Genomic DNA, 24,501 nt, shown 5'->3' with positions numbered 1-24,501 from the left:
GTATCTCCCTTACACCTTCAAAAGAATTCACTTTTCTTCTTTCTCCCGAGACTCATCACGAGGAGAGATTAAAGTAAATTGAGTCGTTGTTATACGTTTGTTGATATCCATTTTTCAACACTGCTTCATCTATAGCGATTTCTTATGGCCAATAAATCTTACATATTGTTCAATCTGAAGAGAAAAAAAATTAAAAAATACCCATTAATTAGGTGCAAAAGCGTCTCTTAGGGAGTTGGAAACTAGAAATTACTGGACATTGCTTTGGGAAAAGATGTACATGAATTTTCTCTGTTGGTACTTTGAAGGATCATAATTGAATATTCCTCATTTCTTAAACATGATTAATTTAACGTAAATATACATGCTAAGTTTTATACCCTTGCATTAAAGGAAAATAATTAAAATGATACGAAAATCTACGGGAGGGAATTGGAATTTGGAAGCAATTTAGATTAGAAAAGTGTGAATTTATAGTAATATTAGGGAAATAGACGATTGTCTCCCCAGCATCACGTACCAAAGTGTAAGATTGACGAGTTAATTCGAGTTATCCATTAGCTAATATGAATAAATTCAAATAGAATTTGAAGTTCTATTTCTAGAAAAGATGTGCTTAAGCAAAATTATAGTAGTGAAATCTGGAGCCAATGTCTCGTTATGTTGCAAAATTATCATTCAGATATGGCACAAGTCATGGCTAACAAGCAAGCTAAAGCTATGTTTTCAAAAGCTACCAAGAGAGATAAAACCTTAATTACAACATCCTAATTTCATAGCTCAGAACCCGAAGGAACTGCAATTCAAGCAAAAGAGGAGGATGCCCCTTCTAACATCATCGCACAGCACAAATCATTCGTACTGCCACATATACACGTAAATAACATCTCCATCTTCCAACCCCAAATCATCGGCTGTTTCCCTCGTATCAATGCAGCAACAACTGACGCAAATGAACTTGACATGCTCGTATAACTCATTGATGCGGTCAGCATAATCATGCAACAGGTTTTTCATCGGTGTGTTTCACCCAATCAAATAGTACAGCGCACCATCCTCTGTACAATCCTTCTCCACTTTCAGAACAACTGGTTTTTCCCCATCGACAACCAGAGGCAAAGTAATAAGAGTGGATAGAGTTGCGGCTGTAGGTCTAAAGTTTCTCCTTCCCAATACATCAATGGTTTCTCCATCTTTCATCTCCAGAAATTCAGCACTGAATGTTGGCAATATAGGCTCATCCTGGTAATAGAATCTTACAGAGTTGAATGTAACCCCAACGCGTTTAATGAAGTCAAGCATTAGATCACGTAGCGGTATGCTTTGACTGATCGAATAACAATATTGATCAGCTTCATCCCCATAACCAACGCTATTTAATTTCAAAAGAATCCTCTTTTCTTCTTTCTCTTGATTATAAAGAGAGATTTGAACCGTTTTCTTCATATCCATTTTTCTATACTTCACTGCCTTTTCTAAGGAAAATTAACAAAGAAATTGCAAAAGTGAATCTAAGGGGCTTATTAAAAACTTGAAATTAATAACAAAATAATTTCCTTTCAGAACATATATACATGAATTTGCACATCCAAATTTAATTTTGAAAAGCTTTCCTTAGGAACCCTTTGCCAGTGGTGAAGAGCTTATTCCATTTACAGGAGGGAAAAGAAAAGAAAAGAAAAGAATATATGCATGAATTTGCACTTTCAAATTTAATTTTGAAAAACTTTTCACATCTAAGATTTTTCAAGAAATTTTACCACTTATAATTTTCTTGAAATTTCATGCATTTTTGAATTTTTACATGCATAATCAAATTAAAATGGCAAGCAATACAAATAGTAATGAAAAAACAAATCCTAAAGGCCTTCCCAACGCTGTTCATGGAAGATCTAAGACTACTTCCTCAGTCCTTATCTAAGAACTTATCACTTAAATTCCCTAGCATTTTCATTATTAAAGAAAAATTCTCTAATAACCATTTCAACTTAAACAAAAAGAAAAATATTAATTTTCTTTGCAAAAAAATAAAAAAGGGAGAAATATTAATCTAAAAAGAAACGAAAGAGTAATAAAAACTAGACCTTTCTTCCTACCGTCGCCGAGGTCTGCCTGTCGTTTCTATTTCTTCCCTCTTTCTTTTCCTTTTGCTGCTTTATCTTCTGCTGTCCTTACTCTTTGATTCCTTCCCCTTTAAAAACCTTTGAGATGCTCATTTTTGTTGTTTTTTATTTGGGTAAGTTACATGCTCGACCCAACTATCAATAAATTTGTGTTTTACTTACTCAATTATCAGTATTTTTTTTATCTCTTAATTATGAAAATTTATAAAATAGTTATTCAATTATTTAATTTTATCACTTAATTATTCAAATTTTTTTCTTCTTTTTTATCACTAGTTGGCTAAAATAGTAGTTTTTTAAATTTTGTATAATTGCAACTTTATAAGTTATGTCAATTAATATTGATTTTAAAAAAGAAATTAGCTCTCAACATTTACTAATTGTGAAAATTGAATTTCTTTTTTTTTTGTAGTTTTGTTTTTCTTAATAACATTAAAGGTTAATTTTAAAAGAATAAGAAAAAGGTTAAAATATTTATATATTTTCAATCAAATTCATCTGATAAATTTATTTTTTAGTTTTTAGGTAAAATGGTCACATAAAAAAATAAAACTCCAAAAGAACAAATTACACAATGTGTAAATGTTGAGGATTAAATTTTTTTAAAATCAAAACTAAATAGACACGATGTATAACTATTGAGTGTTAAAGTTGCTATCATTCCAGTTTTAAAAGTTGCCACTGTTAGTTAGCTTGTTATAAAAAAAGTCAAATTTGAATAGTTAAGTGACTATTTTGTAACTTTTTATTGTTAATTGATTCAAAAAAAAATACTAACAACTAAATGACTATATTGTAACTTTTCGTATTTAGATAACTTTTAATGTAATTTAACTTCTTTATTTTACATTTTGAAAAGAGAAATTTTCAATTGTAAAATCAATCAAATCAAATCAACATTAAAAAAAAAAGAAATTTTCTATTGTAAAAGCAATCAAATTAAATAAAATAACTATTTAAACGTTATAAAGAAAAGAAAAAAAAACCTTTTCTTTAAAAAAAAATAGAAGTAAGTACTGAGAAGACTTCTGCATTAAGAAATGAATTGCATTTGGTCTCATCTATTTAAAAAAATAGATAAATTAACCTCTATATATTAGAAAAAAGTGTAAATTGGTCAAATCCCGTTAAAATTTCAATGCATATGTGTTGTTAAGTGATGGTTTGGGTTTTTTTAAAGTTTTTTATGTAAGTAACGTGAAATTAAAGGGTGAATAGGATTAGGTAAAAGTATTATGGAGGTCCATGTATTAGAAGTCGAATTGTATTTTGCTCACTCTAATAAAAAATAGGCGAATTTGTGCTTATGCTTTAGATCAACGAGCAAATTAGTCATTTTATTAAAAATTTCATCAATTTCTACTTTTAAGTGATGATGTGATTGACAAAGCAACTAGATAATAATACATGATGTGCCATATATACATCATGTTGATGTGACACATTTTTTCACATTAACTAATATTTTTAACTGTCATGTCACCTTTCAATAAAAGATTTAATGGCACTTAAATGGAAATAGACAAAAAAAAATCTCAATTAGTTGGGTGACCAAATTAAAAAAAAAATTGATAATTGGGTAACCAAAAAGGAAAATGGGCAATAGTTGAGTAATTAATACGTCATATTTTAATATGACAATTTGAACTTTTTTATAACTTAAAGAGCTTGTTTTAAAGCAAATGCTCGATTCTTTTTATTGTTTTTCTATAGATTAAAATTTACTTTAAATACAATTTTTAGTTTATTTTATGCTTTTATAAATAAAATCTCAATTTTATGTCGATTTGAGTTTAATGGTGGCTAAAGCACTTTTAAGGACTTAATTGAGGAATAAGAATGAAGGGAGAAAGCGGGTAGCCTAGGCCTTGCATTCTCATGATGTCAATGTCACAATATTGAACATTTTGACTCTCAGCGTTGCAACATCACTCCCTAATGTCATGACATCAGCTTTGTTCGCATGCTAAAGAGGATGCCTCAATAAGCCTAGGTGTAACAACATCGGACTTGTGATGTCGTGACACCAAGCCACCTGACTTGCAAGGCTGCAACATCGAACTTGTGGTGTCGTGACCTAAGACCCTTTAAGTAGCAACGTTCGCAACATCATATTTTCAGTGTCACATATCATATTCGAAAAAACCAAACCAACTGAGATTGAGGAAGGGCAATATGAAGAACTTTTGGTCAAACTTGTTGTGTTTGGATTTAATGTTAAAGAAAAAATTGTAATTGAACTCAACCATTTGAAAGAGGAATTAGATAGTTTTTAGAGTAACTTTTACTCTTGGCTGATAGCGTTAGCATAGAATAGTACAGGGGTCAATTTGTATTTTCTAGGTTAGTTTTTCTCTACATTCAAACTTTTCAATTTTGTATGTACTTTTCCTTTCAATGGATGAATTCATCACTGGGCTTTCAAGAATTTCTTTAGACTGAAGCCATTCTACCCTTGGAATCAAGAATTACCTACATATTACTAAGCATTTCTCAACCTATTCAATTTCATCCCTTTAATTTGTTTTAATCGTATAAAATTGATTTTTTTTTGGTTTAATTATGCTATGGAATGTTCTATATTCATTGGGTGATTGGATTGGTAGCATGTGAATTTATGCTTAAATAATCAATTGCACAATTTGAACTAATTTGAATAAATTATAAAAATTTGAAATTGACAACTCTAGTGAAAATTTAGATAGAAAAGACTGAAAAGAGAATCTATCGAGTAGTTATTTAGTCTGATTTAATTGAGTGAGACCGAAAAGATAATTTGATTAAGTTCTTTGTTTGATTAAATTGAGCCCGAGAGCTAAAACTTGTTGAGTGAAGAAACTGCCAAATGAGTCTCTTAGGTATAATTTCATTGCTGACATGAAGATTAAACGACCATCATTGTTGCCTATATTGTTTTCTGTTAATTGAAGGTTTTGATGCTTAATTGCTATTTAGTAATCATTAGAAAATCATTTGTTTTGGACTGTTGTACTAATTTGCAGCTTTAATAATTTGATAGACTTTCTCTTCCCATGTTATTTTTGTTCTTTTCTCTATTTTGCATGATCTCCTTTGGGTTTGACTCTTGGAATTTTCTAAGGGTTCCATTGTTATACAATTTATTACAATATAACCTGTGCACTAGTAGTACACATCCCACATAATTATATATATTTGTATATTTCGATTCACATATGTCACCGTCAGTAGTTAAATTAAAAATATTGATAGTTCAATAACTAAAAAGAAAATGAATAATAATTGTATGGCCTAACAAGGTTTAAGAAAAACTAGATGTATAAATTAATATCTTTATACATGTTATAAATTCAAAAAAAAAATGGTATTCTTTTAAAAAAATATATATTTCTCCTGAATTCATGGGCATTCAAAATTGTAAGTTTTCATGTAATTTTAGGATGTAGAAAAATAATGTATCCTTCATTGGAAAAGGACATCGACGTTAATAGCATAGTCGTAAACTAATGAGTGAAAATGGGAAAAAAGAAAATTGAAGATTTTCATGGTTTCAAGATTATATATGCAGCCAATAATGATTATTTTTATTTTAAGTATTGTACAATTTGATGTAAATACAATTTGGCCCCTATAGCAGATTTAGAAAATCGTTCAATTGAATAATTATAATTATTTGCAGAATTAGTACCATATGATTTTTTTTTCTGTTTTATTAAGTTATTAACCAATAATTTAAAATTGGTTTAATACATTATTTGGTGTTTGTGTTTGAGACTTTTTTTTTAATGTGGTACATGTGTTTATTTTTTGATTCAAAGTGATACATGTATTTGATAGAAGTTATGTATTTAGTATATGAAAGTAATAGTATTAACTTTTTAGTATTTAATTTGAGTTTTAAAGTTGATTTTTTGAAAATTCATAATTTACTAATAATATTGGCAATAACATTTATCAAATCAATTCTAAAACCCAAAAAAAATCACGTATTTTATTTAACAAATTAAATATAAGATTAAAAAATCACAATTAATACTAATATTATTTTATTAACAAAATCATGAAAACTCGAACCTAATAATATTACCAATTGATTTTCATCAAATCAACTTAAAACCCAAATTAAATACTAAAAAAATAAATATCATTACCCATGGTTACCAAAATGTATAACTATTGTTAAATATAGATACCACATTGGGAAAAAAAACACAAGTACCATAATAAAAAAAAGTATGGAACTAAGGACTAAATGATATATTGAGCCTTTAAAATTTGAGTTATTTTATAAAAAAAACTTACATATTATTTATTAAATGTAATAGATTCCAACTATATATTTAAACAATTTGGTATGCTTTTATTCTTACTTTTAAGATTGAAATTTTTAATGAAATAAGAATTTTTTGTAATTTATAAAAAAAAATTACATTTGCAGATGCTTCATTATAAACTTTTAATCAATTTCATTTTATAACATAATTTTTACTTCTATTTTATTTTATGCATTGAAAATTTATGTTCCTTTTAATTAATATTAAAATATCAATTATGAAGATTATTAAATAAAATAATTATATTATTACGTTTATTTTTTAAACGTATTATTTTTAAATATGGTACAAAAAAATTCAATAAAATTTTAATTTATTTAAATTCCAAAATACCTAAGCAATCTTGTGATTTTGTAATTTATTTAATTGAAGTGAATTTTATTATTATTTTCTAAAAATGACATTACCTATAAAGAGGAAAAAAATTAAATTTTTTTATATATTTTAGTAAATTAAATATTTACAATTGAATAAAATTATTTTTCTTTTTTACTTTATTGCTTAACTATTATTTGTTCCCGTACATACCAAGCAGGCCGAAGAGTTCAAAGCTGATGCTAGTAGAGATAAGGGTAAAATTCGGTTCGGTCAATGCATGGTGAAAGATCCTAAATTAAGTCCAAATCCACAGCCCAACATGTTTGTGACCGCGCACTTACGGTTTCCCATTGGAATTAGCCGTCGCGGTTAGTTTATCTTTAATTTTCCTAAACTCCAAAAGGAAAATCAGAAATTTGGTGTTCTTTCACCCAGGCGGCACAAACACTAAATCAAAAAGGTAAAATACCGAAATCTGCATGGAAAGGGAAAGAAAATCATATCAGGTATTATTGCTCTCTTCTTTCCCTTGAATCACAAACAACAGAAAGCATAGAGGCGCGTTTGTTAAGGTTTTAATCTTTATGTTCATATTTTTATTTAATGATTTGTTCCATCTTAATATTATTTTTATTTAGTGATAAATGCTTTGTATATTTCATTAGTATTACTCTTGTTATCATTAAAAACATGATTAGTGGTTAATTGTTTTAATTGAATTGAATCGAATTGAATATTTATTTTGGATTGTTGTAAATATTTTACAAGTGAAGGAAATGGAGAGGTTAGGCTATCCAAAAACGATTGATGGGAATCATGCGTTTATCAAAGCTTGTGATGAAGATCTTAGAAAAATGATTGATCAGAACCATGGCCTTATCAAAGCTCATGATGAAGGTATATATTGTTTCTAAAATGGATTTAAATCTGATATTAAAAGCTATTTGTAGAATTGCTTATGGCTTATGGTATAAATAATATGTGTAGAGATGGAAAGGATAAAGCAGATGGCTGATGACATGTTTACCATGGAGCAAGAGAGTATGGCTGATTGTTTTCCTCATAAGAGAAGAAAAATAGACAAGCTTCTACTAATGTCTGAGATTATAAATCTTCGGCATAACAAGATGATGGTAAAATAAGCTTAATGCATTATTTAGGGTTTGAATTTGGCATATTAGGGTTTGATTTCACCCCTTTTCCTGTGTAGAATGAGATGGCTCTTTTGGAGGCGGATGAAAGAATGTCGATATTGGCGCAAGAGCATCAGGTATATTTCCAGTCAGATAGATAAATTCTACCAACTTTGTATCTTAACGTTTTTTACTTACTATGTCAGACAGAAAAGGATGAATTTGAGAGACGAATTAAGGAGCTTGAAAGGAAGGTTGATGATAAACGAGTAGTGGAGGTGGAGATAGAAAGCCCGAAAGAAGAAATAAAAGTGAAGCCAAAGGTTGAGGCGATTGAAGAAGAAGAGTGAGAGTGGGCAGGAGCTTATTCAAGCTCATACGTTCAATTACATCACTAATGTTTGTTTTGGAGTTAGGCATTTTTTCTATATGAGCTTTGGTTCAGTATTTGTTGAGCTAGTTGCTTCTGAACTTTTTGTCTTCATTCATATCATAACATTTGATTGATAATATTAAAAACATATTGAATTTAAATAAATAATTTTTAAAATATAAATATCAGATTGTACGCGATATTCTAGTTTTATCTATACTTTCTAATTATTAATTATTGAATTTTAAATAAATAATTTGTAAATTGTAAAATTGAATATGAAAAATGTTACTTCAAATTGAATTATTGAATTTAAGTAAATTAAAAAGACTTATTATGAATATATGATTTGAAGAACATCATTGAAAATTATATAAAAAAATGAAGGGGTTTATGTTGCAACTTTCTACTCCACAAATACTTTATTTCATTCCTTGCCAAATTTAACAACTTTGTAATATATATATAGAAAGGATAGTATGAAACAAGTATATTATTTTTTAATAATTTAATGTTACATCAGTATTTTTATTTTGATTTTTAGTATTTTCATTCCAAAAAAAATCATTGTACTTTTTTTTTAAGTTTATTTAACCCTTGAATTTTTATCATTTGTCAAAATACCCAAATATGAATGGAAAAGTTAACTTTTTCATTAACTTCATGCATAGCTAGTAGATGTTGACGTGGTATCCACGTGACAAACCACATATATATTTAAATCATTGTGTTAGGCTACAAATCCAAGCATATTTAAAGTACAGGTGTTCATGAGACAGGTCGGATTGGGTTCAGGTTAGGTTTAAACATGATATTAACATATTTTATATTTGCCCAAGCCCGACTCGACTTGAAATTTAGGCTTAAAATTTTACCAAAACCCATCCATTTTTGCAAAAGACTAACTCAAACCCATTTTAAACCTGCCTATATTATTATTATTTAATTTTTTAAAAATATTTATATTATATTAATATAATATTTAATAGTTTTATACATTTTTTATTTATTTAAAAATTTTAGATAGCCATCTTAACTTTATTTTAATATTTACATTAAAGTAGTAGTATATATTTAGTATAAGTTTTTTTTAATGTGTTCTAAATTACATAGTATATAAAAATAACATAATATAAAATATTATAAACTTAAAAAAGGGCCGGACCGAGCTTGGGCCTTGAATGTTTGAGCCTTTAAACGGAGCTAATTTTTTGCTAAAGTCTATTTTTTGGATTTAATATTTTTACTCAATCTCTTTCAAATTTCAGATTGACTTTCAAGCCCCGGATGAATAATCTGACTCATGAACAAAAATATTTAAAATAGATGCAACGAAACCTTTCTAATCGGACTAAAACCAATAAATATCATATTTAACAGCAAAAATCTTGTAATTAGTTTCAAGTCAATGATTTATAAATTGTTTCAAAGAAATTGTGCTCAGTTCACATCAGAATCATTTCACTTCTTTTCTTGTCCGGAAGATGTTTTCTCAAGCTGCTTAAACTAGTTTTCGAACAGACTGTCAACTTCACCATTTAAATTGTCTCTGGTTTGGTACAGCCACTATCAACAGGATTTTCAAAATTTTCAGTGTGATTGTAATTAATTTTTTTACTAATAATTTATATTTGATTATTTATAAAAATTAGGTTCATTTTTTCATAAAAAAATTATATTATTTGTATATGTTTGAATTTGAAACTTAAATTCCCAAAAATAAGATCATCTCAAAAATAGTAACCTTTCTTTAATTTAATTTTTTTAAGAAAATATTATTATTAATAGAAACCATAAATAATAACAATATAAAGAACATATTAATGCATACATGTCTGCATAATGATCTCAAAAAAAAATTGACAAATTGATAGTAAGTTAGTAACCATAATACCTGCAATATTAGAATAATTTAGAAATAAATTAGAGATGTACCGGCTTGATCAAATCATTGAAATTTGCATCTAACCTTACTATCATCAAATCAATTTTACAATAAATACTGATCAACCAAAAAAAAAACTGTCAAAAGTCCTAAGAAACTAGTGATGCACAAAAGTCCAAGTCTCAGATGACCTATCCTCCTCCTCATCATCTCGAATCTATCACTATATCACTATGATTTATCATGATATAACCTTTCGAGAATGGTTCTTAATAGATCTGGCGGCACCCTTATATTAACAAATCTCACATATGTACCAAAACATAACTAAAAATTAAAAGTAAAATAAAGCCACATTTGCTTATTCAAAGAAAATAGACTGAACAAAAAAGAACCATGAAAAATGTGAACAACCATGAAACTAAAAAAAATAAAATTGTATAAAATTTTTAAAAAGTTATATCATGTATGAGTATTTGGAAAGTTGTATGGTAATTAGATTTGAGTGTAATTACTCATGTAATGCAACGACCCGATTTTAATCAGTGTCAAAAAATGCGATTTTCAAGTCAAAATCCATAAACCAAATCAATGAAATCATAAAAAGAAGAATTAGTGAATTTTAAATTGAAAGTATAATACTTGACAGTCAAGTAACTAAATCGAGAAAACGATTAAATATAGACTAAATTGTAAAAGTGCAATCGTTAACAAATTTTAAATTAGAAAATGTCAGAAAACTAAATTAGCAATTCAACCAAGGGTCAAATAGTTATTTAACCATTTGTATAACATGGATAATGGAGTATGACGATTCATTCACTTATTTTTTTAATTAAAAGAGTTAGATTATATGTTATAACCATTTAATTAAGTTAATTAAATTTAATTAGTTGCTTAATCTAACTATAAATAGCAAGTTATTGGGAGAGAGATGAAAGCCATCATCTTCCCTTAGTTTTTGCCGCCCTTTACCAAAAAAAAAAAGAAAAAAAGAAAAAAGAAAACCTTGATTGTTTTTTCATTGGACTAACGTATCAAAGGCTAATTTTTATTTTTTTTTATAGAATTGTAATTAATTAAGTTTAATTAAGTTAGCTCATAACTTAAATTTTGAAATTATCAAGCGTGTGTTAAGTTACCATTATAAAGGTTTGATGAATTTGAATTTGAACTTGAAAAGGGTTGGATTTTAATTATTAAATTTAGGTTTTATTAAGATTGTATTAAAAGATATTGAATGAGCTTAGATTTAAAGGTTTAGTTATATATTTAACTTTTTATATTAGAGACTAAATTGAATAAATTGAAAGCTATTAAAAAATTATGTTATAGATTGAAAGCTTGTGGTCCTTGAAGAAAGAATATAAAATTGGATTTTGATAAGATGCTAAATAACGAAAGATGTGAGCACTTCAAATGTAGAGGCTAAAATGAGTAAAGTACAAATTATGTTAAATTGGTATGTTTTTCATGTGCTTGTATGAAACTAATATTATTTCTATTATCAAATTTACATAGGTAGCTAAAGACAACATCGGGTTGTGTCACACCTTGGTTTGGCGAGTCAGTTCGGTTTGCGAGATCATGCTGGTGAAGACCGCCTAAGTTGTGAGACTTGGAAAGGTTAAGGTTGGTAACTTCGTGGTGAAGTACTTCGTAGAACCTCGCCAAAATTGCAGAGTTCCATTTCGCAGATGGTGAGTTCTTAGTTATGGCGAAAACCTTATTAGGTCGACCTTCCCACTAATAAGCTTCCCACCCCTATTTTTGTATCGTTGCTAATGTAAATATATCAATTAGTGGGACACGTTTTAGTCATCTAAGGACCTAGTGGAGGTAACATGTCAGTAATAAGGACATTTGGAGAGCCTCGTAGGATGTAGACAAAAATTAAGGGTTAGATGAGAGCAAGAAGGTGATCAAAATATTAAATATTTTCATACTATGGTAGCAACTAAACAAAACATATGCAATCTATTAGAAGTTTGAAGGATAATAAGGGGAAAAGTTTAAACTCTTTTAAGGAGATAGAAGTTGAGGCTATTAAGTTTTATAAAGGCTTTTTTAGCTTTCCAAATTTTGATGTTATTGGTTGTTCTACTGGGTTGTTGAATGAACTTATTAATTGTTTTTTTTCTGAAATGGTAAAGGCTAAGTTACAAAGACAGGTCACTAAAGAAGAAATTAAGGATTAATATTTGAATAGAAAGGAAAGAAAGCTTCTAGACCTGATAGCCATACTTCTTGTTTTTTCAAGGCTGTGCGGAATTGTTGAGTATGACTCATATTTTAGTCAAATTTGAGAGGTAATCTCCCAGTTAAACTCTATTTATTTATTTTAGTCGAACTCTAATTAGTCTAGATTATTTTATTATTATTTGACCTATGAATTTAGCCTATAAATAGGCTCTTTTATAACCTTAGAAAATACACCCATTAAAATATTAGAACTCATAATACTTTTAGAGAATTTTGTGTTTACATTTTGAGGATTCTTTATTCTTGGGTTTAGTTTTTATCTCTATCTTTTGTACTATTTATTATTTTGCCATTATAGTAAAATTATATTTGCTCATGGTTTTTTATCCTTTTTGGAGTGATTTTTCCATGTTAAATTTGTGTGATCAATTTCTCAATTTCTTCCGCTATTTTTTACTTGTTCATTGCTTAATCGAGTCGATCCCCAACAGGGATATTGTTGGTACAGATTTGATTCAAGCAGTTCTTTATTTCTTTTAATTCTCAAAGCTTATTCTAACTTTTAATGCCATTGCTATTGTGTTGGTATTGAAAGTTTATAATCCTACTCATTTAAAAGATTTTTGACCAATATTATGGTGTAATGTGATAAACAAATGCATAACTCGAATTCTTGTTAAGAGGTTAACAATGTTTATACCTAAGGTAATCATAAGAAGCCAAAGTGCTTTTGTGATGGGAAGAAACATAATAAACAATACTTTTATGGTTCAGGAGTTAGTGAAAGGTTATGAAAGGTCTACTCTTTCACCTCGATGTGCCCTCAAAATTGATTTATAGAAAGCTTTTGACTCCTTCAACTAGAAGTTTATTCTTAATGTTCTTGTTGCCTTATAGATGCTTGAAAAAATGCTCAATTGGATCATAATTTGTATTACAGCACCTAGAATATCGATCTCTTTAAACAGGGGACTTGTAGGGTACTTTAAAGGTGCCAAAGGTCTAAAACAAGGGGAACTACTTTCCTCCTATCTTTTCGTGCTTTCCATGAATATTCTCTCCAATCTTCTTGATGTTGCAACTACTTATGGACTTTTTAAATTCCATCCCAAGTTCCATACGATAAGATTAACTCATTTGTATTTTACAGATGATTTGTTATCTAAGGGTAACTTGGATTCTATTTTGGGAATTTGGAGTGTGTTGCACAAATTCTTGAGTTCTCTAGTTTGAAGCTTAACCCAATAAAAAGTTATTTTTTTCTACAGGTGCCCTTAATGAGGAATTGAAAAGAATTCAAGTTGAGATAGGAATTACTTTTGGAAAGTTACCCGTTAGATATCTTGGGGTCCCTCTTGTTACCAGAAGATTTACTTTTCGAGATTGTGCTCTATTGATTGGGAAGATTACTGCAAGATTACAAAGCTGGGCAGCAAAATATTTATCCTATGTAGGGAAAGCACAACTTATCCATTCTGTGATCTTTAACTTGTAAAATTATTGGTGTTGACAACTTATTTTTCCAAAAGTTGTTCTTCAAGGGATCAACCAACTTTGCTCCAAAATTTTTTGGAAAGGATGCAATGAACCAGTGAAAAGTGCTAGAGGTGGAAATATATTTGTTTCCATAAATCTAATGGAAGACTAAAAGTTTGAAAGATTTAACTCTTGGAATCAAGATTGTTTGATTATGTTGAAAATTGGCTAACCATGCAGCAGTGCAAATAATAAACTATGAGTTGCATGCAGGAAAGACATGCAAGCTGTGAACCATGAATTGAGATCTATGAACTGTAAATAGTAAGTTGGCCATGCGAAGTACCAGTAAATGAAAAATTGTGAGCTGTTTCAAACAACTCACACTTATGGCGAATAGGCAAGATACAAGTAGTCTTGTTGACATCAATGTTGCAAGCTGTGATATGAACTGTCCAAATGCGAATTACTTGGCACACAGTCATATGGAGAACTTCCTTCTTGAATGTTATTATGAGAACCATCATGTGACCAAGTGAACCGTCATGCAAACAGCTTATATGCGAGAAGGCTGTCGGATTGAAGACATGCTGACTGTATCTGCGAGGCATAAAAATATTTTAGTACACGCTACCAGTGATGAGTGTGTGTATTTTTTTAGTGTGTTTTAGATAAAACCAATCTTATTTGGTAAGATTGATGCGTTTAGGTGCTGATTAAATTGATTAATCTGCTTATACTTGTGTACAAGTTACATTTTTCAAGTTTCAAAAGCTGATTAGTGATAGTAATTGTGTTTGGTAAGTTGATTGACTATAAAAACATGTAATGCATTGTTATCTATAATGAAAATTTGTTTTTCATTCAAGTACTCTTAAGTTCAATGTTCTTCCTTTGCTCAAAAACTCTAACAATTGGTATATAGAGCCATTGATATTTGAGGATCATTTTTCCTTGTTATTTCTATAAAAATGTCTTCAGCTAGTTTTTCACCTCATCCACTACTTGTTTTCAACGGTGAAAACTACCACATTTGGGTAGTAAAGATGAAGACCTACCTTCAAGCTTTTGACTTGTGGGAGATAGTGAATGTTGATATTGAGCCACCACCATTGAGGGCTAATCCTACCATAGCACAAATCAGGCAACATAGTGATAATCGTGCTAAGAAGTACAATATCATGTCGTGCCTGCAAAGTGGTGTTTCGGATGTGAAATTAACCAGGGTCATGACCTATGAGACTCCAAAAGAAACTTGGGATAAGCTAAAAGATGAGTTTCAATGCTTAGAAAAAACTAGACAACAACAACTTATTAATCTCAGGAGAGATCTTGAGAATTTGAAGATAAGGGAGGTTGAAACAGTGAAGCATTTTACAAATAGAATCATGGCAATGGTCAATAGCATTAGACTGCTTGAAGACTAGTTCAGTGATAGTAGGGTGGTTGAGAAGGTCATAATCATATTTCCAAAGAGGTATGAGTAAAAAAATTCCTCTCTTGAAGATTCGAGGGACCTATCTCTCTACCAGAGTTGATCGATGCTCTGTATGCTCAAGAGCAAAGAAGAGCAAGCAGACAAGAGGGGCACGCAGAGGGAGCGTTTCATGCTAGAAACAGAGAAGGCTCGAGCTCCTTAAGCACTGTAGGAAAGAAAACTTGGACAGACAAAAAAGAGAAGAGTTGGAGAGATGGTGGCAAGGAGAAAAATCCATCATGCTATTATTACAAGAAGATAAATCACCTAGAGAGGTATTGCTGGTTTAGGCTAGATATTCAATGTAGAAGCTGTAAACAATTTAGTCATGTTGGAACATTTTCAAAATATATAGTGTTCCAATAGTTGCAAATGAAAAGTTATAAGTTACCAAAAGTTATGTCACTTAATTAATAATAAAGGGTCATAATTATTCAAGTAGATATCTATTGAATAATTATGTTTATGGTTAAAGATATGACTATCCATTTGGGTAATTATATCCATATGAAGAGACAGAAGACCTCCTATAAATTGGAGTGAAATTTCATTTGCAAGACACACAAGAAAAACACATCAAAATTTTCTTTCTATTCTCCCATCATCTTTTATATTCTTAGATTATTTTATAAAGAATTGTTGTAGAAATTCTTTATAGAAATTGATATCTTTGCTATACTCCACTTAGTGCTTAGTGGATTGTTTCCGTTAGTGCAAAATGTAAACTGTCAGCAGGCTTTTTTGTATCATCGAGGTTAATTTGCCAGTAACTCTTTTACACACTATAATATAGGTGGGGGAAAAAAGAACCTTAAAGAAAGTGACCTTGATATATACCTTAAAGTCTTCGTTAACTTCTCATAAGTTTATTTTTATCCCCAAGCACCAACAAGTCATGGAGAAAGTTTGCAAAAACAAATGGTAGATGCAATGGTATAACAATATTCAAGTTTAGATTGCTGATGAAAGTCAAGCTCAAGAAGAGCATTTGTTCACTACTTCTTGTTTTGTTTCAAGCAACAAAGTCAACAAGAGTTGGTTGATTGACAGTGACTGCACAAACCACATGAGTTCAAATGAAAGCATCTTCAAGCAGACTGACGGAAGCTACATTTTAAAAGTGAGAATTGGAAATGACCAGTTTATTGAGATTAAGAGAAAAAGTGATGTGCTAATCAATACTCCAACAAGTACTAAAGTAATTTCAAATGTGCTTTTAGTTCCTGAAATAGATCATAATCTCTTTAACATTGGTTAATTTCTTGAGAATAAATACTCTATTAATTTTAAAAATAGTGGTTACACTATATTTGATTCATTGGGACAGGAAGTTATGATACTGTAAATGAATGATAGAAGGTTTATGCTGGATTGAAACTTTGTGGCCTTGAAAGCCTATACAAGTTCAGTGGATGAATCACATATTTGGCATAAAAGACTAGGACATGTGAACTATAAGTCCTTTAGTCATGTGTGTAAGTCAGACTTGGTTAAGAATATGACTAAAGTGTATGACGAGTTGAAAATGAAGGCTTTTATGACCTTCTTGTTAAAGGCATTAGGTTTATTGTTAAAGCTTATCACATATGTGACTTAGAGTATTGGAGCTTGCAATTTTTAAAATAGATGTTGACCAAGCCTCTTGGAAAGGTCAGGTTCGGATGCTTGAGAGAGATGATTGGAGTCAGCAGCATGGAGGCCAGGGAGGAGTGTTGAAAATAGGCCAACCATGCAACAGTGTGAACAATAAACTATGAACTGCATGCAAGAAAGACATGTAAGCTATGAACAATGAATTGAGATTTGCAAACTGTAAACAGCAAGTTGGCTTCGTGAGAGCTGACCGCATGAAGTGTCAGCAAATGACAAGCTACGAGCTATCTCAAATAGCTCACACTTATGACGAACATGCAAGATACAAGCAGTCCTGCGGACAACAATGCTGCAAGTTGTCATGTGAACTTTCAAAATGCTAATCACTTGGTGGATAGTCATATGGTGAATTGCCTTGTAGACTGTTATTATGTAAACCATCATGTGAACATGTGAGCCGTCATGTGAATAGGCTATATGCGAGAAGGCTAACAGATTGAAAACATGCAGACTGTATCTGCAGATAGCATGAAAATGTTTTGGTACACGCTACCAGTGATAAGTGCGTGTTTATTTTTTTAGTATGTTTTGGATAAAACCAGTCTCATTTGGTAAGATTTTTTATGTGTTTAGGTGCTGATTAGATTGATTAGTTAGCTGATACTTGTGTACAAGTTATGTTTTTCAAGTTTCAAAGGCTGATTAGTGGTAGTAGTTATGTTTAATAAGTTGATTGACTATAAAAACATGTAATGCTTTGTTATCTGTAATGAAAATTTGTTTTTCATTCAAGTGCTCTTAAGTTCTCTATTCTTGCTTTGCTCAAAAACTCCAATAGATTCAGCATATTAAGGTCATTCTAATCAAGTAGGGATCACTATGGATAGCGGGCTTTACGCTTAGTCATTGAGGATTGCTCTTTTTGGCAAGTATAGATTAGAGTAGGTTGCAGCTGGACATGGAGGAAAATTTTGAAGATGAGAAGTGTTGCTATTATAGTATTGAGACATCTAATTGATATTCTGTTTCACAAAATTGGCAAGAAGTTAGTAAAAAGGAAAAGGTGCATTGGGATAGGCTTGTTTAGCACAAATTTCATATACCAAGACACTCTGTTATTTCTTGGATGGTTATATTGAACATATAACAAGACACTTTTTTATGATATGAATATTGATGGGAATTGTTCTCTTTGTGGGAGGGTGCAAGAAAGCAAGGATCAACTCTTCTTTATTATTTCAAGGAAAATATGGGAAGAAATTTTGAGGTTGTGTTAATTTCATGGAAGAATAATGCGATGGCATTTAGAGCTCCATTGGGCTGTTGCTAGGTTGAAAGGAAAGTCCTTTCTTACCATCATTTTGAAGCTTGCTTGGAATTCACACATTCATATTATTTGGAAAGAAAGAAGAGAATTTTTCCAACAGTTGTAGTCTACAAAAAAGGATATTGTACAAAATATTAAAGCTATAGTGAAAGTTAGTTTACTAGGGAAAAGTATAAATAGAATAAGAGGGGTAAATGACAGACTTTGTATGTATTGGGATATTATAGATTGACTTCTTGTATGTAGTTAAATATCTTAGTTTTCCTTTGTAGCAGATCACTGTTTTCTTTGGGTAAATATACAAACATATTTAGTGAATAAAAATCCAGTTGCTAAGTTGCTTTTCAGACACTATCTAAAGATTAAAATATGTTGTAAATTATAATTTTACTTTTAGAAATTTAGAACTCCAACTCCCTTAGGGATATCCAGGCAGCCGCTACCTCTGTTACAGCTGCTTTAGTTGCTGCAAACGATGCTTTATTTGGGAATGAAGATAATGACAGACATGGTAATATCAGTCGGGTAGTGCCCGAGAAACCCACGATAGCTTATGAATTTGTCGACGAGGATATGATCTTTGATGTGTCTAATGTTCTTGCCAATATAGCTGAAGGGATGCTTCCCAGTCCTCACTGGGATATTGACATTGCTGCTGATCATGTTCCTGTTTATAACACCGGAGGTTATTGTTGGTTTAACAAAGAACTAATTGAAGTATAGAACTAAAGATGAAATGAAGGGATAATATAATTGATTAACAAAGCAGCCCTTATATACAAGTCCCAAGTAACAACCTCAACAATAAATAAATTCAAATTGCTACTAACAAGCTAACAACTCCTCTTCCTACTAACAAGCTAACAAATCCCCCTAAGACTTAGTCTTATTATTTTAAAAATAGCTACAGCCTTGAGATACTAACATTCTCCTCCTAACTCAAGTGCTGCAGACACCAAATTTATTCTTAAGAAACTCAAAATGACTAGTATGAAAAATGTAGTAAAATATTCGTCATCTGATCTTTGAAAACTAGTGTCTTCAATATTCGCCTTCTATAAATTCCTTGTCAACTAGTGTAGCTTCAAGAGTTGCCTCTAATTGTTTCCTAGCATGCAATGCCATCTAAATCAAAATTCCATAATTCAAAATCATCACAAGTTGCTCTAGAAAAGTCATGAGAGTGGCCAGAGTGCTTTCCCTTCTTCCAAGATCTTGTGTTGTCACTATACTTGCGATTAATACGATTTATAGTTTGATTAACCAATCTTCTCGCAGCTAATAATTCCTTTTTCAATTTTGTATTTTGCATTGAAAGCTTAATCATCTTACCAACTAAATTCTTAAACTCAACAACATCTACAGATGTCAATTCTTTCACATATGAAACTTCTTCAGTCGGCTTTTGATTTTGGAAACATAACCTACTATTCTCTTCTAAAAGTTGAACATTACTCTTGATCTCCTGAGATAGATTCTTTTTCTGTGGCTCCTCAGCATGTTCTTTAGATATTTCATGTGCAAAAGATGATAGTTTATCAAAGAGAGATGTCACCTGCTGCTCCAAGAGAGTTACCTTTGCATGCAACTCCTCATTCTCAAAACACTTGATTTGCAGTTGTTCTTGCACGATAGGATTATCTTCCTGACACTTGCATGCCACTTGCTCCTCCTCAAATGGATTCAATGAGAAACTCTTTTTCTGCATCTTGATCTTAAATAATTCATTGCCACTAGAGTCAAGGATCAGACACATTCCCTTTTCGAAAATCACCTTGAATCTCTTCTCTACCAATTGACCCTTACTTAACAAGTTTTGATCAATCTTAGGTACAAATAGAACATCTGAAATCAACTTAGTTCCAGCACAGCTCTCTATTGCTACTGTGCCTCTTCCCTTAACTTCTAGGTATTCTCCATTTCCTATCCTGACTTTTGACTTCAATGACCTATCAAGGTCTTTAAATAGCTTCTCATAATAAGTTATGTGATTGGTACAACCACTATCAACTAACCAACTGTCACATAAAATGCTTGATGAGAAGCAAGAGACGACAAACAAATAATCCTCTTCTTCTTCAACTACATGTACTTCACCCTGCTATTGATTTCTCAATTCCTTGCAAAACCTCTCAATGTGCCCCATCAAGTTACAAATTCTGCATTTCACATCTGGCCTTCTCCAACACCTAAAATGGGGATGATTATGTTTTCCACAATACTTACATGAAGAATACTTATTATAATTTTCAGTATTATTACCTTTTGCGACAGTTTTTGAACTACTATTACAATCACTCTTCTTCCCATTCCACTTCCGTTCCTCTCCTTTTTCGCCTTGCTACATCTTAGCCTTTAATGCTCCTTCTATACTTCTTTCTATGCTTCCTTCCTGCCTCATTAGCCTCCTCTGCTCTTGTGCTTGTAAAGCACTGATCAACTCCACTACTCTCAATTGAGTCAAGTCCTTAGTGTTCTCAAAAGAGGCAATAGTTGCTTCATATTTCTCAGGCACAGAGACAAGTATCTTTTGCACCAGTCTAGAATCAGAGAGCTCAGTCCCAAGAACTCTTACCTTGTTGGCAATACCTATAAGCTTGTCTGAGTATTCTTTGATTGACTCAGACTCCTTCATTTGCAGCCTCTCGAATTCTCTGATCAAGTTCAACACCTTCATGCTCTTAATCCTCTCATCTCCTTGATACTCAGCTTTGAGGTAGTCCCATATCTCTTTCGTTGATCCAAAAGCCATAATTCTATTGAATATGGCTGGCGAAACCGAAGCATAAAGACAAGACTTTGCCTTAGCCTTCCTGGTGGTTCTCTCCTTGTGCATTTTGATCTGGTTCATAGTTGGATTATTGGGAAGTGGAGTCACCTCATAGTCTTCCTCGACAGCTTCCCAATAATCACAACCCTCCATGTATGCTTGCATTCTCACGGCCCATGCTTGATAATTCTCTCCATCAAACACAGGTGGGGCTAAGATGGACAGGTTACTCGATCCCGAATCCATTTTCCTTTAGCAAAACCTCACAAGTGTATCTCTCAAATTTTCTCTTAGAACTCTCACAAAACTTTTCTCACAAGTCCCTCAAGAAAAATGGCTTTGATACCACTGTTGGTTTAGCAAAGAACTAATTGAAGTATAGAACTAAAGATGAAATGAAGGAATAATATAATTGATTAACAAAGCAGCCCTTATATACAAGTCCCAAGTAACAACCTCAATAAGAAATAAATTCAAATTGCTACTAACAAGCTAACAACTCCTCCTCTTACTAACAAGCTAATAAATCCCCCTAAAACTTAGTCTTATTATTTTAAAAATAGCTGCAGCCTTGAGATACTTAACAGTTATGAGAAATATAAATATCTATACTAATAGTCTTAAAATAACTATGAAAGCTATCCCTTGTACTCTCTACCATCAAAACCAGTAATTAAAAATGAAAAAAAGCAAAGACCAGTGGACGCCGTTTAGTATATAACAGTTGCAAGCAAGAAATTGCTACCACAAACCTGGGATGGGTGTTTGTGATTGTTTTTTGCTGGATTTTCTGTTTATATGGGGGTTGCTCAACACCCAACATGATGCTAGACAACCAAAAGCGAACATGGTTACGAGTGCTCTGGTCAAAACCCAGATTCTATTTTTGTCATACGACGTGGGCAAAGATCAGACAAGGGAAGATGATGCTATTGAAGAACCCCATAAGTTGATAAGAAAACACTAAATACTTGCCAAATTACAAATTTAAACTTGCATCACCATAAAATCCACTGATAAAATGGTAACCATGATCCTGTTGCAATTGAAACAGATGAGTCAATTAATTGGACCGAAAATCAACTGAGATTCCGGTTTGAAGAAGTAAAAAATTAATTAACTCTTGAATCGATATAATTCAATTGAACTGGATTGAAAAACTATTTGAACTCATTTGAATTGAATAAATCACATTTTATGTTTTTAATATATATTTTTAAATTTTTATAATTTTTTAAAATAATTATTTAATTTAAACTAACAGGTTGGATTGGTTTGACCAAAAATCATAATGTGAAATCATCTTACTAAAAATGGGTTCAATCTATCATTTGCGAATTTTAATTCCATAATTCTAAAAATATTCTATAATCTCTTCTGTTTTTTCCCCTAAATTCCTGAAATCGTCCTTAATGACAGAAATCAGAAACAAAAGTCTAATAAAAAATTAGGGGTGTAGAATATGGGATTAATTGTTTAATGCCTGTCACTGTTTTACGTTACCATATCATATAAATAGTGCCAACTTAAGCTTTATTGCCATAAGATAAATAGACAAGCTTAAAATTACTGGAAAACAAGAAGATTTAAACAACGCCAAAATATTAAAGACTGAAACAAAAACAACATATCAATAGACATACGGACAGACATCTTGAACAGTTCGTTCGTCAGCCACCAGAATGGCTGGAATTTGCATCGATGATATCACCGTCTTTCATCCCCAAATCATGGGGAGTTTTGGTAGATGCTATACGTAAACCATCTACACGGAACTTCGTATATTCGAAAACAGCACCAGTCCACTCGCAGTAATCAAGCATCAGAAAACGCAGTGGCGTGTTTTGGCCCATCCAATAGTTAAGCGTATTGACTTGCGTCTGCCCTTGCACTTTCACAACAATTCACTCGAGATAGACTTATCAATGTCGATTGAGTTGCTGCTGTCACTCTTTCCTTTCCAACCATCTTAACAGTTCTAAGTATTTCTTTTGACAATGATAGACTCAACTAATCAAAACACTTTATATAGAATTTTCAACAAAAAGAAAAGTATATGTGCATGCATTTCTATTGATTTGCACTTATCTGTTATAATATCTATGCATGGTTTATTAGCTTAATTAATTCTCTAGATAACTATGCCAGTTCCATGTAATTTCCCAGGTCTTTTTCTTTCATCGCAATTAATAGTAATTTTAAAAAAATTCTCTCCTATATATATTATCTTTTAAATTTGTATAAATTATATGCTAGTTATTTAAAATGATTTTGTTCCTATTTTAGTCACTTTAAATTTTTTGTCTATTTAATCACTTTAATTAAATTAATGGTATTGATTACTGCCGTTAAAAATCTTATTAATTCACTAACATATTGTTGAGATAATAATATTTTAACTTTTAATTAAAGTTAGGACCTCTCAACCACTATTCCAAAACATTTTTTTTTCATTCATTTTCATTGCTTGTTTTGTAATCTCTAGAAAATTTTGTTAATTGGTATCATATCAAACTTTTGAAAAACAATTAAAATTCAACACGTTTTCCCAATTTCATTAATACTGATGAAGACATAGTTGTTTTCATTTAAGTTTATAACTTTTTGTTACCTTTTCCAGTTTTTTGGATTCCGAAAAATAAAGCTAGCAAACAAGTAGGTTTAGATTGAGTTTATTTAGGATTCGGCTTTTTTCGAGTTTGGATCTATTACGGCTCAAGCTTTTTTAGGCTTAGACCCTTTTAGACTTGAATTTTTTCGAGCTCAAATCGAATCGGGCTGGCTTTAACGAATTCAAATAATTTTAAATTTTGTAAGTTATAAATATTTTAATTTTGAATGTAATAATTTATTTTACTTTTTTACAATGACAACACAATTCAAATTTATCTTATAAAAACGTAAAATATATATTTAATACAGTTCTTTTGTATAAAATAATTGAAGTGCTTATTGTATGTAAAATTTATTATTCTATTATATTAAATGAATTAACAAAAATATTTTTATCTTTCATTATTATATTATATTGACAATTTACAATTGAATAACTTTTTATCTTTTAAATTAAATTTGTAAACATAATATTCATATTCTAAAATATTTATTTCAAAACCCAAATATATTATAGTAAACCCAAATCCAAATGATATTCTAATTAATGTTATTACCAAACTCAAAATGAACTAGCCCAAATCTAAAGTCCAAAATACAAAGAAAATTAAATCCAATATTCAAATACAATTTGAAAAAGTTCTCAATTCAAAATCTAATTTAATAAAAAATATATTCTTTTAAGATATTTAATTACAGGGGTGCAGCTAGGGGCTGGCAGGGGCATCGACTCCCCTAAAATTTTGATGTAATTCTTTAAAAATTATAAAGATCTAGTCTATTAAAATAGTGAAATTGCATTTTTACTATCGTAACAGTTAAAATTTAATTTCGGCCCCTGTTTAATTATTTATAATATTTTATGTATTGCTAGTTATAATTACACATACTAAATTAT

The 24,501-nt window shown here is 30.6% G+C and overlaps 3 protein-coding genes across 10 annotated transcripts; 2 read left to right on the top strand and 1 right to left on the bottom strand.

Annotated features, from left to right (window-relative positions):
- Positions 1–575: 575 nt before the first annotated feature.
- LOC107896373 (uncharacterized) lies at positions 576–2,243 on the bottom strand. Of its 4 annotated transcripts, none has more exons than XM_016821538.2 (2): positions 2,097–2,243; positions 576–1,475 (listed from the first exon to the last, which is right to left on the bottom strand). In XM_016821538.2, exon 2 carries the CDS (start codon positions 1,450–1,452, stop codon positions 1,027–1,029), a length of 426 nt encoding a protein of 141 aa, XP_016677027.1. In that variant the 5' UTR covers positions 1,453–1,475; positions 2,097–2,243; the 3' UTR covers positions 576–1,026. The 4 variants fall into 4 exon arrangements, with proteins under 4 accessions (XP_016677027.1, XP_016677026.1, XP_016677028.1 ...); XM_016821537.2 differs by having other exon boundaries at positions 2,085–2,241; XM_016821539.2 differs by having other exon boundaries at positions 576–1,470; positions 2,085–2,239.
- Positions 2,244–7,019: 4,776 nt separating this feature from the next.
- On the top strand, positions 7,020–8,425 carry LOC107895934 (factor of DNA methylation 4). Of its 5 annotated transcripts, none has more exons than XM_041077926.1 (5): positions 7,020–7,260; positions 7,528–7,651; positions 7,742–7,887; positions 7,965–8,024; positions 8,098–8,238. In XM_041077926.1, the coding sequence occupies exons 1-5, from the start codon at positions 7,234–7,236 to the stop codon at positions 8,158–8,160; spliced, it is 420 nt and encodes a 139-aa protein (XP_040933860.1). In that variant the 5' UTR covers positions 7,020–7,233; the 3' UTR covers positions 8,161–8,238. The 5 variants fall into 5 exon arrangements, with proteins under 5 accessions (XP_040933860.1, XP_040933859.1, XP_040933857.1 ...); XM_041077925.1 differs by having other exon boundaries at positions 7,030–7,214; positions 8,094–8,425; XM_041077923.1 differs by having other exon boundaries at positions 7,030–7,260; positions 7,523–7,651; positions 8,094–8,425.
- Positions 8,426–14,794: 6,369 nt separating this feature from the next.
- On the top strand, positions 14,795–15,250 carry LOC107895424 (uncharacterized). Its single transcript, XM_016820708.1, has one exon. The coding sequence runs from the start codon at positions 14,795–14,797 to the stop codon at positions 15,248–15,250; it is 456 nt and encodes a 151-aa protein (XP_016676197.1).
- Positions 15,251–24,501: the final 9,251 nt, after the last annotated feature.

Source organism: Gossypium hirsutum, chromosome A10 (assembly GCF_007990345.1).
Source record: "Gossypium hirsutum isolate 1008001.06 chromosome A10, Gossypium_hirsutum_v2.1, whole genome shotgun sequence".
Lineage (NCBI taxonomy): Eukaryota > Viridiplantae > Streptophyta > Magnoliopsida > Malvales > Malvaceae > Gossypium > Gossypium hirsutum.
Note: the sequence above shows the minus strand (reverse complement) of the source record. Positions and strands in the feature narration are given on the sequence as shown.

Excerpts from the sequence above, each read along its gene's own strand:
- LOC107896373 (XM_016821538.2), bottom strand. The coding sequence starts at position 1,452 with ATGGATATGAAGAAAACGGTTCAAATCTCTCTTTATAATCAAGAGAAA.
- LOC107895934 (XM_016821128.2), top strand. The coding sequence starts at position 7,234 with ATGGAAAGGGAAAGAAAATCATATCAG. Across the intron at positions 7,261-7,527 it reads GGGAAAGAAAATCATATCAG|GAAATGGAGAGGTTAGGCTA; the intron begins GTATTATTGCTC and ends TTACAAGTGAAG. Across the intron at positions 7,652-7,741 it reads TATCAAAGCTCATGATGAAG|AGATGGAAAGGATAAAGCAG; the intron begins GTATATATTGTT and ends TAATATGTGTAG.
- LOC107895424 (XM_016820708.1), top strand. The coding sequence starts at position 14,795 with ATGTCTTCAGCTAGTTTTTCACCTCATCCACTACTTGTTTTCAACGGT.